Source organism: the organism of the source record quoted next, unplaced genomic scaffold (assembly GCF_019419815.1).
Source record: "Pyrus x bretschneideri cultivar Hongxiangsu unplaced genomic scaffold, Pyrus_bretschneideri_v1 Contig5, whole genome shotgun sequence".
In the NCBI taxonomy this organism is placed as follows: Eukaryota; Viridiplantae; Streptophyta; class Magnoliopsida; order Rosales; family Rosaceae; genus Pyrus; species Pyrus x bretschneideri.
The window spans coordinates 7107709-7121570 of NW_025999787.1; the positions used below are offsets into that span (position 1 = coordinate 7107709).

At 37.0% G+C, this 13862-nt stretch overlaps 2 protein-coding genes, 1 non-coding gene and 1 pseudogene across 3 annotated transcripts; 3 read left to right on the top strand and 1 right to left on the bottom strand.

The window, feature by feature from the left end:
- Positions 1-34: 34 nt before the first annotated feature.
- On the bottom strand, positions 35-4459 carry LOC103954298 (RHOMBOID-like protein 1). The gene is made up of 6 exons (XM_009366111.2): positions 3551-4459; positions 2342-2505; positions 1554-1717; positions 1205-1464; positions 656-782; positions 35-394 (listed from the first exon to the last, which is right to left on the bottom strand). Exons 1-6 carry the CDS (start codon positions 3925-3927, stop codon positions 272-274), a joined length of 1215 nt encoding a protein of 404 aa, XP_009364386.1. The 5' UTR covers positions 3928-4459; the 3' UTR covers positions 35-271.
- A 2896-nt stretch (positions 4460-7355) lies between these two features.
- Positions 7356-9176, top strand: LOC103954341 (probable xyloglucan galactosyltransferase GT11). Its single transcript, XM_009366156.3, has one exon. The coding sequence runs from the start codon at positions 7356-7358 to the stop codon at positions 9174-9176; it is 1821 nt and encodes a 606-aa protein (XP_009364431.2).
- Positions 9177-10942: 1766 nt separating this feature from the next.
- TRNAG-UCC lies at positions 10943-11014 on the top strand. Its single transcript has one exon. It is a non-coding gene; the product is annotated as a tRNA-Gly (tRNA).
- A 20-nt stretch (positions 11015-11034) lies between these two features.
- LOC103954297 lies at positions 11035-13835 on the top strand (annotated as a pseudogene).
- Positions 13836-13862: the final 27 nt, after the last annotated feature.

The window sequence follows — 13862 nt, forward strand, 5'->3', positions numbered from 1 at the left end:
TATGATGAGTAAATTGTGCGTTTAAGTAGTTGGATATGGCAAGTAAATTTCATAGTTTCGGTACGTGTTTCAACTGTCATGAATAGTAGAAAGATGGTACAAAAGGCAGTAAAAGAAGAAAAGAATAATGGCAAGATAACCATTGCTTGGTGAATACACAAGACTATGTTTACCCAACAAAAAACAAAAGAAAAAAGAATACTTCCTACAGATATAAGAATGAATCATATGAATCAACGTTCTATCAACTCGGGAATTTGTACGTGTATGGTCAACTGCAAAGCTCAGTGCATAGCTGCTGAGCCCGGGAGGCGCTGGGATCCAACAACGAATATGTCCCATTTCTACCATTGCTTACGCACGTTAAGTTCAGTTGATTCCCTATCTGGCTCGACTGCAAGATTGGTGCACATACAGAACAATATGTCAGTACAAAACCAATTTCTAGTACTAACTTGAAGAAGCAATTTCCAACTCAGAATTTCTCGAGTCATTTCTTAAATTAAGTTTCCTGAAGACATTAGATTAAACGGAATGCCGAAACTAGAAGGATTGAATGCAACCATAATCACATAAATAAGCAAGCACTTCTATGATTCCAACTATCAAATATTAAGGCAGAAGTAAATATGCGCAGAAAAGTACAGCATATTACCAAACAATAAACATTTTGTGATTTGCAACTCCGTTTTGAAATAGGGATGCAGCTCATATACTGACACCAGGAACAGTGATCATTTAGATTGACCCCTCGAAAAAGGGTAATCAGGCCAAGAGTATACCTGTCAAAAACATGACTTCTATCAGAAAATGCCCGCATATACTGATACTACACAAGTACAAAGAAACTGAACTTTTATTTCCAATAACAAAACAACTAAGTACTGCCAACACATACAACCCAAAACAACAAAGTAGAACCTGCTATCAACGGAGTGACCAATTAGTATCACAACATAGAGAACAGCAATAACACAAGGGCCTTCTCCAAACCATTCTGATTAGAAACAAGCAGATACAGAGACTATTCACAATGACAGTAACGAAGAAATATTACAGGATGCATAATATCTTCACATCTGTACAAAATCAAGTACCCTGATTCGATCAGAAACTGCGCACGCATCAACTGTGCCTACCACATGCAGGGCATTAGGTTTATGAAGTCAAATAATTAAATTTCAGGGATCGAGGAGGAGCTTACCCAACAGTCAATAGTATCAGTGAGAGGACCCACAATACATATTGATACGTCTTGTGTTTGGATTTAACTGGAGTAGTAATAAGTCCTGGGGGAGCATTCCGTTGGGTAAGCCATTTAAACTGGGGGCGGATCAAAAACACAAATCCAAAAAGAAATCCAGAAACAAATCCTCCAATATGAGCAAAGTTGTCCACGTGTGGTAGAAGCCCCGCTGCTAAGTTTATTATGATGATGAAAACGAGAGTAAGCAATGCTGCTAACTGCGGATAGAAATCTGAAACTGTAAGATCAAAGGGTCGTGCATATACTATAAAGAGTGCATCGTTGAATATACAGAAACTTTATTTACCTTGTTTGCATACATTGTCCAATTTGATATGAGCTCCGAAAGCATGCTTCCTAGTAAACCAAAAAGTGCACCAGAAGCACCAACAGAAATACCATATTGAATAAAAAGAGCTGAAAGCAAACTCCCGCCAAAACCGGACATGACATATAGAACACCAATTCGAACTGCAGAAAAACAAATCAGAAAAACATTAGTTTCAAACCAAAAAATTTAATCAAGTTCGTCAAAACAACTGTACATGATATAGATCAGCATCAAACTATTATTTTTTTAGACATTTCAAAATATTGAGGCACTATGTCTACACGTACAGGATATAATAATCTATCAGCTTTTGTTCCAAGCAATTTTATTCTCTAAAATGTAATACCATGTCTAAACTAAAGTTTGAATAGCCTGCCAAGCTACTTCCACAAAAAGGTTTCTCTTGAACCCCAGCTTAGGTGTATAAACTCTCTTCTTTGCTCAAATAAAATGTCCTCTTGTTTCCATCAAACCTATCAACATACTGGTGTGAGTTATAATGCAAACAACACTACTGACCACTACTCTACGATTATAATTCACAAAATTCATGCTCAGAAATCCTCTGTAGATTAATTGCAAGGTAGCTAAAGACATCCGGAAAGTATTTCTCTTCTAGAATTATGAAAGAAGTTTTGCACTTGGTACCTAATTTATATTTTATAATTTACTGTCTTTTGTGCTTTATCTTTTACTACAAAGATCTGTAAATGTGGCTGTACATGCATGATGACATACATGAAGCTGAAAATCCAGAGGCATACCAAATCCAAATTCTTGCTCAAGCCGAATTCCAATGAATAAAAGACTCAGCATATTGGCAAGCACATGGAAAACTCCAGCATGTAACCACATACATGAGATCAGCCGCCACCCCTGGTGTTGATGAATCACTCTCTGCACATCTAGAGCACCCATCTTTTCTAATCTTCAGGATGAAAACACATGGGAAACAAGTTAGATATGCAACTGAGACCTATTGACCCTTATGGGGCATGTCTATGGCTCTTATTTCCAATTGCTCCCTCCCCCTTAAATCACAAATTTACAAGTTCTAGCATTCATAGACTTTGGATGATGCATACTGAAATGAGCACATTAAACAGCTAAAAAGAATCACAAACAAGTCCTTGAAGAATGCATACTCCCTCTTACCAGAAATATTAAGACAAAAAGAAAATTCATTTTTCCATAATCATTCTACCATTGGCCTCACAGGGCAAGGAAAATCGAACAAAAATTTTGCAAGTAAGTTGCTAAAGAACACTAATGTAAAACTTTAACCTTGTAACGTATTACAGGGGACATTTTGAATAACACAACAATCTAATCAAACAAGGCAGCTCAACACTTGCAGCTCTTCGAGCACCTTTCTTCTTTGATCAAGCATTTCCCATATGCCAACATCAAATAGACATCAAGTATTGTCTGAATGTTAATAAATACATAAAAGTTAAAACTAAAGTTGCCCATCTCCTTTAAGTTTCTAAACTAATCGTAAATTCGCTTCTGTATTCATTAGTTTTCCTAAGTCCAACATTAATTAAAAGCAGAATTACATCAATCTTCGTACTGTTCAACCATTTTCTTTACAAATATATCTAGTCTAACCGAAATTCCAAATCACCAAGTCAAAAGTTTTTTACAAAAAGTGTAAATACATAACTTTCAGTTACTTTTACCTTAAAGAGTCTCATCCTTGATTGATCCCACTCTAATTTCAAATCAAAATCAATCCAACCATCCCACCCTTCTCATCATAATTTCACCAAAAACATAGAAACGAGATCAACTTACATGAAACAGGTTCACTGCCACTGTGGCTTCCCGCAGTTCCACCCCAATCCACAACTAAAATTTTCAAAATTTCGACATGCAAACACCCAGCCAATCCGAAAACACAAATTTCAATCCAAACTGCAAATCCCAACAAATTCATACGCATAGAAACTAATCAAGGAGTGAAGCTTTACGTGTTTGAAGATGGCCCAAGAAACAGGTTTTCCTTGAAGGGCTGAAAGGAGAAGCGGCCGAGGAACCGACCAATGCACCTGCCGGAGTTCTTGGGGCAATCGTTCACGAACATTGTCACCACAAAAACGACAATGTTGGCCACCACAATCAACGGCACCAGCCATGACACCCAACTCTTGAACGGGTTGTAGTCGCTGAACGACCGCCGCGGCTGCGGCGTCACCGAACCTTGCCCCGCCGGTTGCACAACGTTGTCGCTCCGCCGTGGACGCACCACCTTTATATCTAAGCTGCTCGGCGCAGCAGATTGGCCGCTCTCCATAAAAATCTCCCCTTTTTCGGTGTATTGATTTTGATTCAGACCCAGAAAACCCATTTGAGTTTTGATTGCAATCTCATCGAAATTAAAATGTGGGACAAAATTGAATGAAATGGGTTTTTACTTTTGCCTCTCTTTTTTTCTACTTTCTGGAGATTTTGTGTTTGTTTTTTTTTTTTTTTTTTATGTTTCTTGGGTTGGAGGGATCTGCTTTGGTTCCAAGTTATGAACAAACTGATGTTTTGGTACGTAGTCTTGTTAACCTTTGCTTCTTACTTTGCCTTCCTTTTTCTTTTGTTCTTGTTTGATTGTCTTATTAGTTGGTTAATTACATCGCCATTTTTGTAATTATGCAGATTGCCATGTGGTGCTATTTAAGAGCTGTGTAAATTTATTTATCAAGTTTTATGTTTGTTGTTGAGATTTTAATTAAGGGATCATTTGACACATATAATATTGCGCAAAGAGAGAATTCGTGCTTGCACCTTGTAGATTGTTCTGGTCAATAGAGCGTTTTCTATGACTTCGAGTGTGAGGATAAATTTTTTTATCATTGCAACAAAGTCACGTAGTTTTATTATTTTAATCTTCGGAAAAAAAAAATTAAATCACCACTCTCCATGAGTAGGTAGCAAGTGATGTCAAAAGAAAAATGTGTATTAACTATTATCAAGCATATGAACACCTTCAACATTTGAGTATTCAACATCGACATCACTCTAGTTACATGTAAAGTTGGTAACTTGCTATGTTTTTTATTTTTTGGCAACCCCCTCATATTTAATTTCCAAACTAATTCCATTGTATGATGCAAATGCTCTCTTTCGGAACAACCGACTTTAAGGGTGTGTAAGTAGTGCCATCACATAGGGCCTCTAGTTCGAGAGACTCTTGATTTACAATTTTATTCTACCTAAAGGTGCATCTGTTAACCAGATACTAGTGTAGTTCTTGCAATTCTTATCTATTCCAAAAACATAGGGGATGCAGATAGGTACCCTAACCACCACGCCATGCTTCATTTTTATTTATTTTCTTTTGCGTTATATCAATTTACACATAATAAAACAAAGAAAAAAAAAATATATATATATATAACAACTAAAATTTTAGACCTTATAAGGGTCTCTGTTTGAGTCTTGCACAAGACCTAAAATCTCAGAGCCGGATCTTCTTTGGGTAATAATTTCAAGACTTGACGATTGAGAAATTCCAAAAGTATACCAAGGTGTTTGAAAATGGAAAATGATTTTTGGTTTTAAGGTGGAACAAGTACTAGGACAAAATTTGATTAATTGAATAATTTTGAACAAAGAAGGAAATGGAAGGAAAAGTAATGTCCAAACCTTCCCATCACGTCACGCCATTACTTTACTTACCCTACCAAACGAGGATAGTTTAGGAATTAGAAAAACCACGTTACCAAACAAGTAATTGGAGTTGAAGACTCCATTTGTTATAAATTATTTTATTGTTTGTTTCTGCCTGCAGATTAAGACATGTAATCCACCTTAATTAGGTCCAACATCTGCAGGCTTAAGATAAAAACACAGAATTTAAGGTTAAAAAAATTGAAGGAAGAAGAAAAAACAGAACTGGCAGCAGATATTATAGCTAAATTTTTATTTATACTATGTAAATCATTTTATCCTTTGTTTTTGGCTGCAGATTAAGACATATATCCACCTTAGGTTAAGCATCTGCAGGCTTAAGAAACAAAACACAGAATTTCAGGTTAAAATATAAAAAATTGAAGGAAGAAGAAAAAAACAGAAGTGCCAGCATAGGTTTATATTATAGTATATGTGGTGGTTTAAATTGTTTGGATTAATGTTCGTGCATGCTAGTTTTTCAGACACTTTTTTTTTTTTTTTCTCGATCAAACGATAGATTTTGTTAAATTAGTCACCAACGGGATTTAAGCGCTTTCATACAAGGACTCAACTACTTTTCATCATTGTAATAAATGACCACTTGCTTCAGACACTTTCTTTGATTAATTAATCTTTGCATGGTCAATTTTATGATAGGTTTTAATTTGATTGTTGCTTATAATATTCATGCAATAATACGTTGTCATGCAATAATACGTTGAATTGTTTATTGTCATGCAAGTTTACATGGTTTTCTTGGTTTTCTTGAACTTAAATTGATTAATTTTATAGAGTGTGGATAAAGAATTCGAAGAAGAGAAACAACAAACTAATTTTGTACCATGTATTTTGGCGTTTTTGGTTGACCACTTTGATAAAATTAAAATGTTGGTTGGACGTTTATACAAAGACTCAACTTATTTTCACCACTGTAGTAAATGATCATTTGTTTCATACACTTTCTTTAATTAATTAGTCTTTGCATAGTCAATTTTATGATAGGTTTTAATTTGAATGTTGCCTAAAATATTCATGCAATAATACGTTGAATTGTTTATTATCATGCAAGTTTACATGGTTTTCTTGAACTTAAATTGATTAATTTTATAGAGCGTGGATAAAGAATTCGAAGAAGAGAAACAACAATCTAAATTTGTACTATGTATTTCCGCTTTTCTGGTTGACTACTTCGATAAAATTAAAATGTTGGTTGTTCATTGTAAAAGTTAAAAAAATAAAAAAATAAATAAAACATTGATTATTAATTTATTTACCATTTGGCATTGGATATTATTTCTTTTGGTGAAAAAAAAAAAACACAAATTATATAGAAGGGAGTCTACTCCATTTCGGGTCAGGACATACTAGCACGACTCGAATTTAGGCCTTGATCTAGTAAAGAAAACTATTATTACCAACTTAACCAATTCTCATTAACTTACTAACCATTTGATATTATTCAATACCGCTATAGTCTAATAATACCTTCTTTTTTTTAATTTGCAAGTGAAAATGTATTAAGTTCAGTTTTTCTAAATAGCAAGATTGATACTTAATTCTAAATAACAAAGTCCAAATGTTGAACTAACTAAACTCTAAAAATATTGTTGAACAAAATAATTTTGCTAAAGTATTAAGTTTGAAGTGAATTTCTATGAAGTGTGATGGTTTTTCAAGAAACTGATTGAGTATTGTGTATATTTAGAACGCTACAATGAATTGTTTAGCAACGTCCCCCATTAGATCTCATTCCCTCTCTCTTCGAAATTCCAGTCTACTTTCCAAGCAAACCGGACATTAATTTCTTCTGCAGAAAGTCATGCCATGCAAACCTTTTCGGATCCCATGCATTTCATTTTCTTGCTTCTCAAATGCATCTAATTCCACATTAAATTTTCATTTTTTTTCAATCAAAAACACCATTAATCTTCTGATATTCCTCTTGGGGTTTCTTTTTCTCCCTTTTTTCTTACCTGGGTTGGTTCCATTTCTTGTACCTCTCACATTGTTCCATTGAGTTTTCTTAATTTTCATTGATCCAAGGTTTACACAAGGGAGACAATTACGACGACGAATCGAAAAAGGTTACGATTGAGGGCCTTTCGTGAAAATATGGGAAGGCCTTTCGTGACGTTCGCAGCCTGCCGCAACCAATATTGGTTTGTATGTGCCTCATTCCTTATATGGTTTCTATTGCTTTGTGTATACCACTCGCAGTTCATGGTAGGAAAGAGCTTGATTGCAGTGTTAGGTAATCACAATATCGACATTTCTGTTACTGTTGCTAATGAGTCTGAAAATTCCGGTGATTCAGTTTCTCTGCCTGAAGAAACCAATGAAAGTAGGAACACAAAAACAAGAGATGAAGGTCATATGAACATCGTTTTCCATGACCGAAGTGGTGGGGTTTTTAATTTGAGAACGAAAGATGTTTTCGGAATCGAAGAACACGGCATTGAAAAATTTGGGCACCTATCTAAGAAGGAATCAGAGCCTCATGACCGTAATGACCAAGAGCGCTATCCTAGAGAAAATAAAGCTGAATCTGAGAACGGGGATGAAGAGGCTGAGCCAGAAGAACATTTGGATAAAAGGGATGAATCGGATTCGGAATCCGTTTCTGAATCATGCACAGGTAAGTACATATATGTTCATGACATCCCTAGCAAATTTAACAAGGACTTGTTGAAGAAATGTGGTTCACTTAGCAATTGGACTGACATGTGTGAGCTCGCTTCAAACTTTGGCCTTGGTCCCCGTCTTTCGAATTTGGAAAAAGTTTATTCAAACACTGGTTGGTTTGCTACAAATCAGTTCTTGCTAGAGGTCATATTCCACAGCCGAATGAAGCAGTACAACTGTTTGACAAAAAACTCGTCACTAGCTTCAGCAATTTTCGTACCTTACTACGCTGGCCTAGACGTGGCGCGCTACCTTTGGGGATCGAGCATATCCACGAGAGATTCTGGCTCACTTGAAATTGCGAAATGGCTGAGAGAAAAACCAGAGTGGAAGAAAATGTGGGGGAGAGATCATTTTATGGTGGCAGGAAGAATTACATGGGATTTTCGGAGATGGACTGACAAGGATTCGGAGTGGGGGACGAAGCTTATGCTTTTGCCTGAATCGAAAAACATGACAATGTTGGCAATAGAATCCAGCCCTTGGAACAGCAATGACTTTGCCATACCATATCCAACATACTTCCACCCTTCAAAAGACAATGAGGTGTTCCAATGGCAAAACCGAATGAGGAGGCAGAAGCGGCGGATATTGTTCTCCTTCGCAGGCGGTCCTAGGCCTAATCTCCAAAATTCAATCCGCAACGAAATCATAGACCAATGCAGGGCAGCAAGGAGAAAATGCAAGCTCCTAGAATGCACAACTGGTCCGGACAAGTGCCACAAGCCTGTTTTTGTCATGAAAATGTTCCAAGGCTCCGTCTTCTGCCTACAGCCTCCCGGAGACTCTCTAACCCGAAGATCAATCTTCGATTCCATCCTCGCAGGCTGCATTCCGGTGTTCTTCCACCCAGGGTCTGCGTACGTCCAATACGTATGGCAACTCCCTAAGGACTACACCAAATACTCAGTCCTCATACCAGCATTCGACATAAAAAACGGGAAGGTGAGCATTGAGAGGACACTGCAAAAGATTCCGAGGCAGAAAGTTTATGAGATGAGAGAGGAGGTTGTGAAGCTGATTCCGAGAGTGATATACGCAGATCCAGGGTCTAGATTGGAGACGCTTGACGATGCATTTGACATTGCGGTTAAAGGGGTTCTTGAGAGAGTGGAAACAATTAGGAAGGATATGAGAGAAGGGAAGAACACAAGCTTTGATTATGCAGAGAAAGTGAGTTGGAAGTACAATTTGTTTGGGACTGTGGAGGAACATGAGTGGGATCCTTTCTTTGAGAGACAGCGTATTTAAATTTTGCCTTAGGCAGATGAGAGGTGTAGTGTGCATTACCTTTTGTTTTGTAGTTTTTTTCCCCTTCTTTTGTAGGGTTATTCTTTTTCACTCACAAATTATTGGTATTTGGAATCACAGAGCTTCAACTTTCATCATTGGTACTTTGGCAAGAACAATATATCGTCAATATACATGCTCCTCGAAAGCCAACTGTCACTAATACTCCAGAATAGTTGTCATACACTTCTCACAATGCAATCTTTTCCTTGTATTTTTATACAAAGAAAGTGTAAGATGACTTGTTTAGAGTGCAACAACAACTCACTCGTTGAAATCACATTGCAAAGTACTCCATATTCCTTTGCCAAATAAAAAGAGTAGAATTTTACTAATCTGGATCACACTGTCAACGAAGATCATGCATTTAAAATTCAAACTTTTAGAAAAAAGAATCATTGTGCATTTTACACAAATAACCCTACATGAGTGATGATAGATAATAAAGCTTCTAAGGGCTAGTTTGGGAAAAAAAACGTTGTTTTCAAAAGTAGAGGTAGAGTTGCTTCTGCTTTTTGCTGTTTTGGATCCATGATTTTGACAAAAATCACTTTTTTATTTTCTTAATTTACGAAACACAATTTGAACCTCATCTTTTTTAACAAGTTGCTTTTAAAATAGGCTTTTGTAGCCAAAATAGCCCCTGAGATTTGTATAACACATCACTTTGGTCCCTGAGATTGTCCACCATCCATTAATTTGGTCCTTCTATTAAAATTGTCCACCATCCATTATTTTGATCCTTTCATTAAGTGTCTCAGAGCTCTTAGATGGAAGTTTGGGCAATTTTCAAAACTTCATAACTCAATCGTTTCTTAACCAAATTTGACCCATAATATGTCAAAATGAAGATAGGAAAGTGTAGAACAAGATTATACCTATTTGGAAGCCCAATGGTTGTCGAAGATGGGTGAAAAATAGCTTGAAAGGTAACTGATCCACGAGAAAACTGGAAAACTTGCTGGAAACTGAGTAAACTTTAAACGTTCATAACTTCTTTAATACTCAACGAAATCGAGTGATTGCCACTTTCAAACCGTTTTCCGGCCAAACCACTACGATTTAGCTGTCAAGAAAGGTAACATTCTCTTCGTCTCGTCGAGAAGTATGATTTTTGTTTTGAATCACTCGATTTTGTTGAGTATTGAAAAAGTTATGAACATTTAAAGTTTACCCAGTTTCTGGCGAGTTTTCTAGTTTTCCCGCGGACCAGTCCCCTTTCAGGCTATTTTCCGGCCATGTCCGGCAACCATTGGGCTCCATATAGGTATAATATTGTTCTACACTTTCCTATCTTCATTTTGATATATTATGGGTCGAATTTGGTTAAGAAACGATTGAGTTACGAAGCTTTGAAAATTGCCCAAACTTTCGGCCAAGACTTCTGGGACACTTAACGGAGTTTTTAACGGAAGGACCAAAATACTGGACGGTGGACAATCTCAGGGACCATTTCTATTGATTTTCAATCTCAGTGACCAAAATGATGTGTTATACAAATCTCAGGGACCATTTTGGCTAAAAAGCCTTTAAAATAATTTCAACAATGCTAAACCAGCCCTAACCCTTCTCACTAACCATACATTGGGTAAGGAATTCAAAATATTTGTGTATACACAAACTCTTTTTTAAGTGAGTAATAATCCAATTTTTTGTGCAAAGTTCTTAACTTGCAATGTTTCAAGTTTTAACGGTTAGGAACTTTTCAGAAACGAACTTAACAGCAAGCGTTTGTAGTCCAACGGTTAGGATAATTGCCTTCCAAGCAATAGACCCGGGTTCGACTCCCGGCAAACGCAGTCTTTTTTAATTTTCCATTTTTGCTTTGTCCTTCTTTCATGAAAACGACGTCGCGTATTTCCGTGAAAAGCATCCTCTCCATCTTTCGACCACAAAGCCGTCAAACCACAGCCAATCAAACCACCCAGATATTTACGCGCCAAAACCATTTCCGTGGCCCAAACTCTCTCTCTCTCCCCTCTCTCAACCGCTTACTTCAGCTCCAATTCCATGGCAGGCCACGAGCGCCTCCTTCACTCCGCGCTTAGTGGGGTCCAGAGTAAACCCTAGAACCGCCGGAGCTCCGTTCTCCGTTCGAATCTCCTCCGGCGGTAACTATCCGACGACCCGCGATACCCTCGCGAGGGCCCCTACTGTATCTACGTCGGCCCCATCGAAACCGCCAGCAAGGAAACCCTCGAAGCCCTCTACAGCCAAGTAAGCCCCTTCCATATTTTTTTTTTCCTGCAATTAACTAAATTTAATTTTCTGGGTTTGGATGAATTTTGAAATTTGATTGATTGGTGGTGCACGTGGCAGGCACGTGATGCGTATTACAGTGGCGACCCTTTGATAGTTGATGACATGTTTGATAGAGTAGAGGTATGATTCTGTGACTTATGAGTTCATAGATTTTTGACAGGCCAATGTTTTTTGTTTCAAGTTTTGGTTTTTGTTGTTGACAAATTTTGCAATTGATTGGAAGAACAGTTGAAGCTAAGATGGTACGGCTCGAAATGCGTCATGAAATACCCACGTTGTAGTCTTAGGAGACAATCAACTTATGCAGATGCTGAGGTAATTGGTTTTTATTGAGTTTTTTTTTTTTTTTTTTGAAGTGTTGTTTCTAATTTTGGCATTAATTCATGAATATTGCTTTAAAATATGGGAAGATAAGAGGAAATGAAAGTATAGTTATGCTCGAATTGACGATAGGGTAATTGGGATTTGATAGTTTGCCACTCATTTGGTTAAATAAGCAAACAAAGTGTTTGCTCGTGCGTTTGGATGATTGTCAGTATTGATGTATGTTCATGAGACTTGGCGCAGAACTACATACATCAGTTGTTGACAATCGTCCCTTCATGTATGTGGCTCAGTTACCAACTGCGACGTTAGTTATAAACCAAACTGTTTTTGTTATTGGACGATTTGTTATGCTATGATATTTGGTGAATAGAAAAAGTGGATTCTGTCATTCTTTCTCCCCTTGAATATTGAGTGACATGGATGTAGGGCAGGAAGATTTATCACAGGTTTTTGCATTAGCGAGCATTTGGATCGTCTTTCTTGCTTTTGGCACTTCAGCGTGTCTTGTGCCCATAGTTTACTCTGTGGGACTAGCTTATGAAGATGCTTTCAATCCGGGATTTTCTTATATAAACCAAGCGTCTGCTCTTTCCATTCTAAATTCCATTCTCTTCATGACACTGGGTTGTGTTATCGGTTACCCAATTGCATCAGCTTCCGGTAAGTAAACCTGCATCCATTCTCTTCTAAAGCATTAAGAATTTTAGATGTTGTGGAATTTTGCTTTTCTTTCCTTTTTTTTTTCTTTCAAATATGATGTCAAATTCTTTTGCTATGTACTGTGGGTGTTGGGTATCGATTAGGAATATGTATAAATTTCAATGATATTATAATTGTTTGAAGTGTCAGCATATTCTAAAGTGACCTTTTTCACAGTTAAAGTACTTAAAGGCCTATGGAGAAATGACTTAGTGGCACTAAAAGGGGTATGCCCAAATTGTGGCGATGAGGTCAGTTGATTCAGTCTGAGAACTCTAAAAACAATTAATTTTTTAGGCATCCGTTTTCTTCTTCTGATTTCAACATAATATTTCTGTAGGTGTTTGCATTTGTGGAATCCGATCAGTCTAATAACTCACCGCATAGAGCAAATTGTCATGTGTGTGAATGCTTGTTAGAGTTCCGTACCAAGGTTGAGGTAACGTAGTTCTCTTTTGTTTCTCACATCCGAAAATTCATATGTTTAACATTTGTTTTTATTTTGTAAAGGTCTGAAAACAATTATCAGAAAATCCAAAGCAAATATCAGTAATTTAATTGAGGATTCATAATCTTAACCAGTACACACCCAGAACCTATTACTGTAAATGGCTTCTGTAAAGGGTAACTGAGCAGGATTGGAAAGTATCCTCGCACCGAATATTCTTGGCAATTTCAATAAAACTACATTTATTTAAAACATTGCTAATCATATCTCTTACGGAAGTCGATCCTGCTTATGTAAGATATGTCAGAAATGTGATATATATAGCATCGCTCTTGCATTGTGTATCTTAGGTATTGTGAGGTTTTGTGGTAAATGGCCTCACTTTCTCACTTGGCAAAGTGCCTCCTTCCCTCTTCTCATGGTGCTAAACTGCCCGGGTCAAATCCTTGGTTCTGTTGATACTTCCGTTTTTATGTTTTTGAAATGTTGATAGGTTCTCTGATTACTGAATGGATGTAGGAGTTCGAAAAGATATATGTTCCATTGCCATTTTATAGAATCAAATCATTGAGTATGTTTTTTGCTCACATTGGAGGTTATTTTTGTGCAGAAATCTGTTTCACCACTCGGTAGAAGATGGGTCTACGGCCGTATCTATCTTGTTTCGCGAAGAGGCAGAAGCCAACTCCGAAGACGGCTATAAATGTCTTCGAACTCCAAAGGACAAATGCATATTGGAAGCTTATATACAGTAGGACAATTCATTCAAGTCATCTTCTTTCCAAATTATAATGTAATAAACCTCAATCTTACCTGAATAGAGCCAGTCCGAATGTATTTCTCACAAGTTATTGTCATTGGTCATTCGACAGCTGAGTTTCTTCGATCGCATTCTGATATTATCGTTCGGT

Coding starts and splice junctions, on each gene's coding strand:
- LOC103954298 (XM_009366111.2), bottom strand. CDS start 3,927: ATGGGTTTTCTGGGTCTGAATCAAAATCAATACACCGAAAAAGGGGAG. Junction 1,718..2,341: donor TGAGCAAGAATTTGGATTTG/GTATGCCTCTGG, acceptor GTTTTTCTGCAG/TTCGAATTGGTGTTCTATAT. Junction 1,465..1,553: donor GGACAATGTATGCAAACAAG/GTAAATAAAGTT, acceptor TTCTATCCGCAG/TTAGCAGCATTGCTTACTCT.
- LOC103954341 (XM_009366156.3), top strand. CDS start 7,356: ATGGGAAGGCCTTTCGTGACGTTCGCAGCCTGCCGCAACCAATATTGG.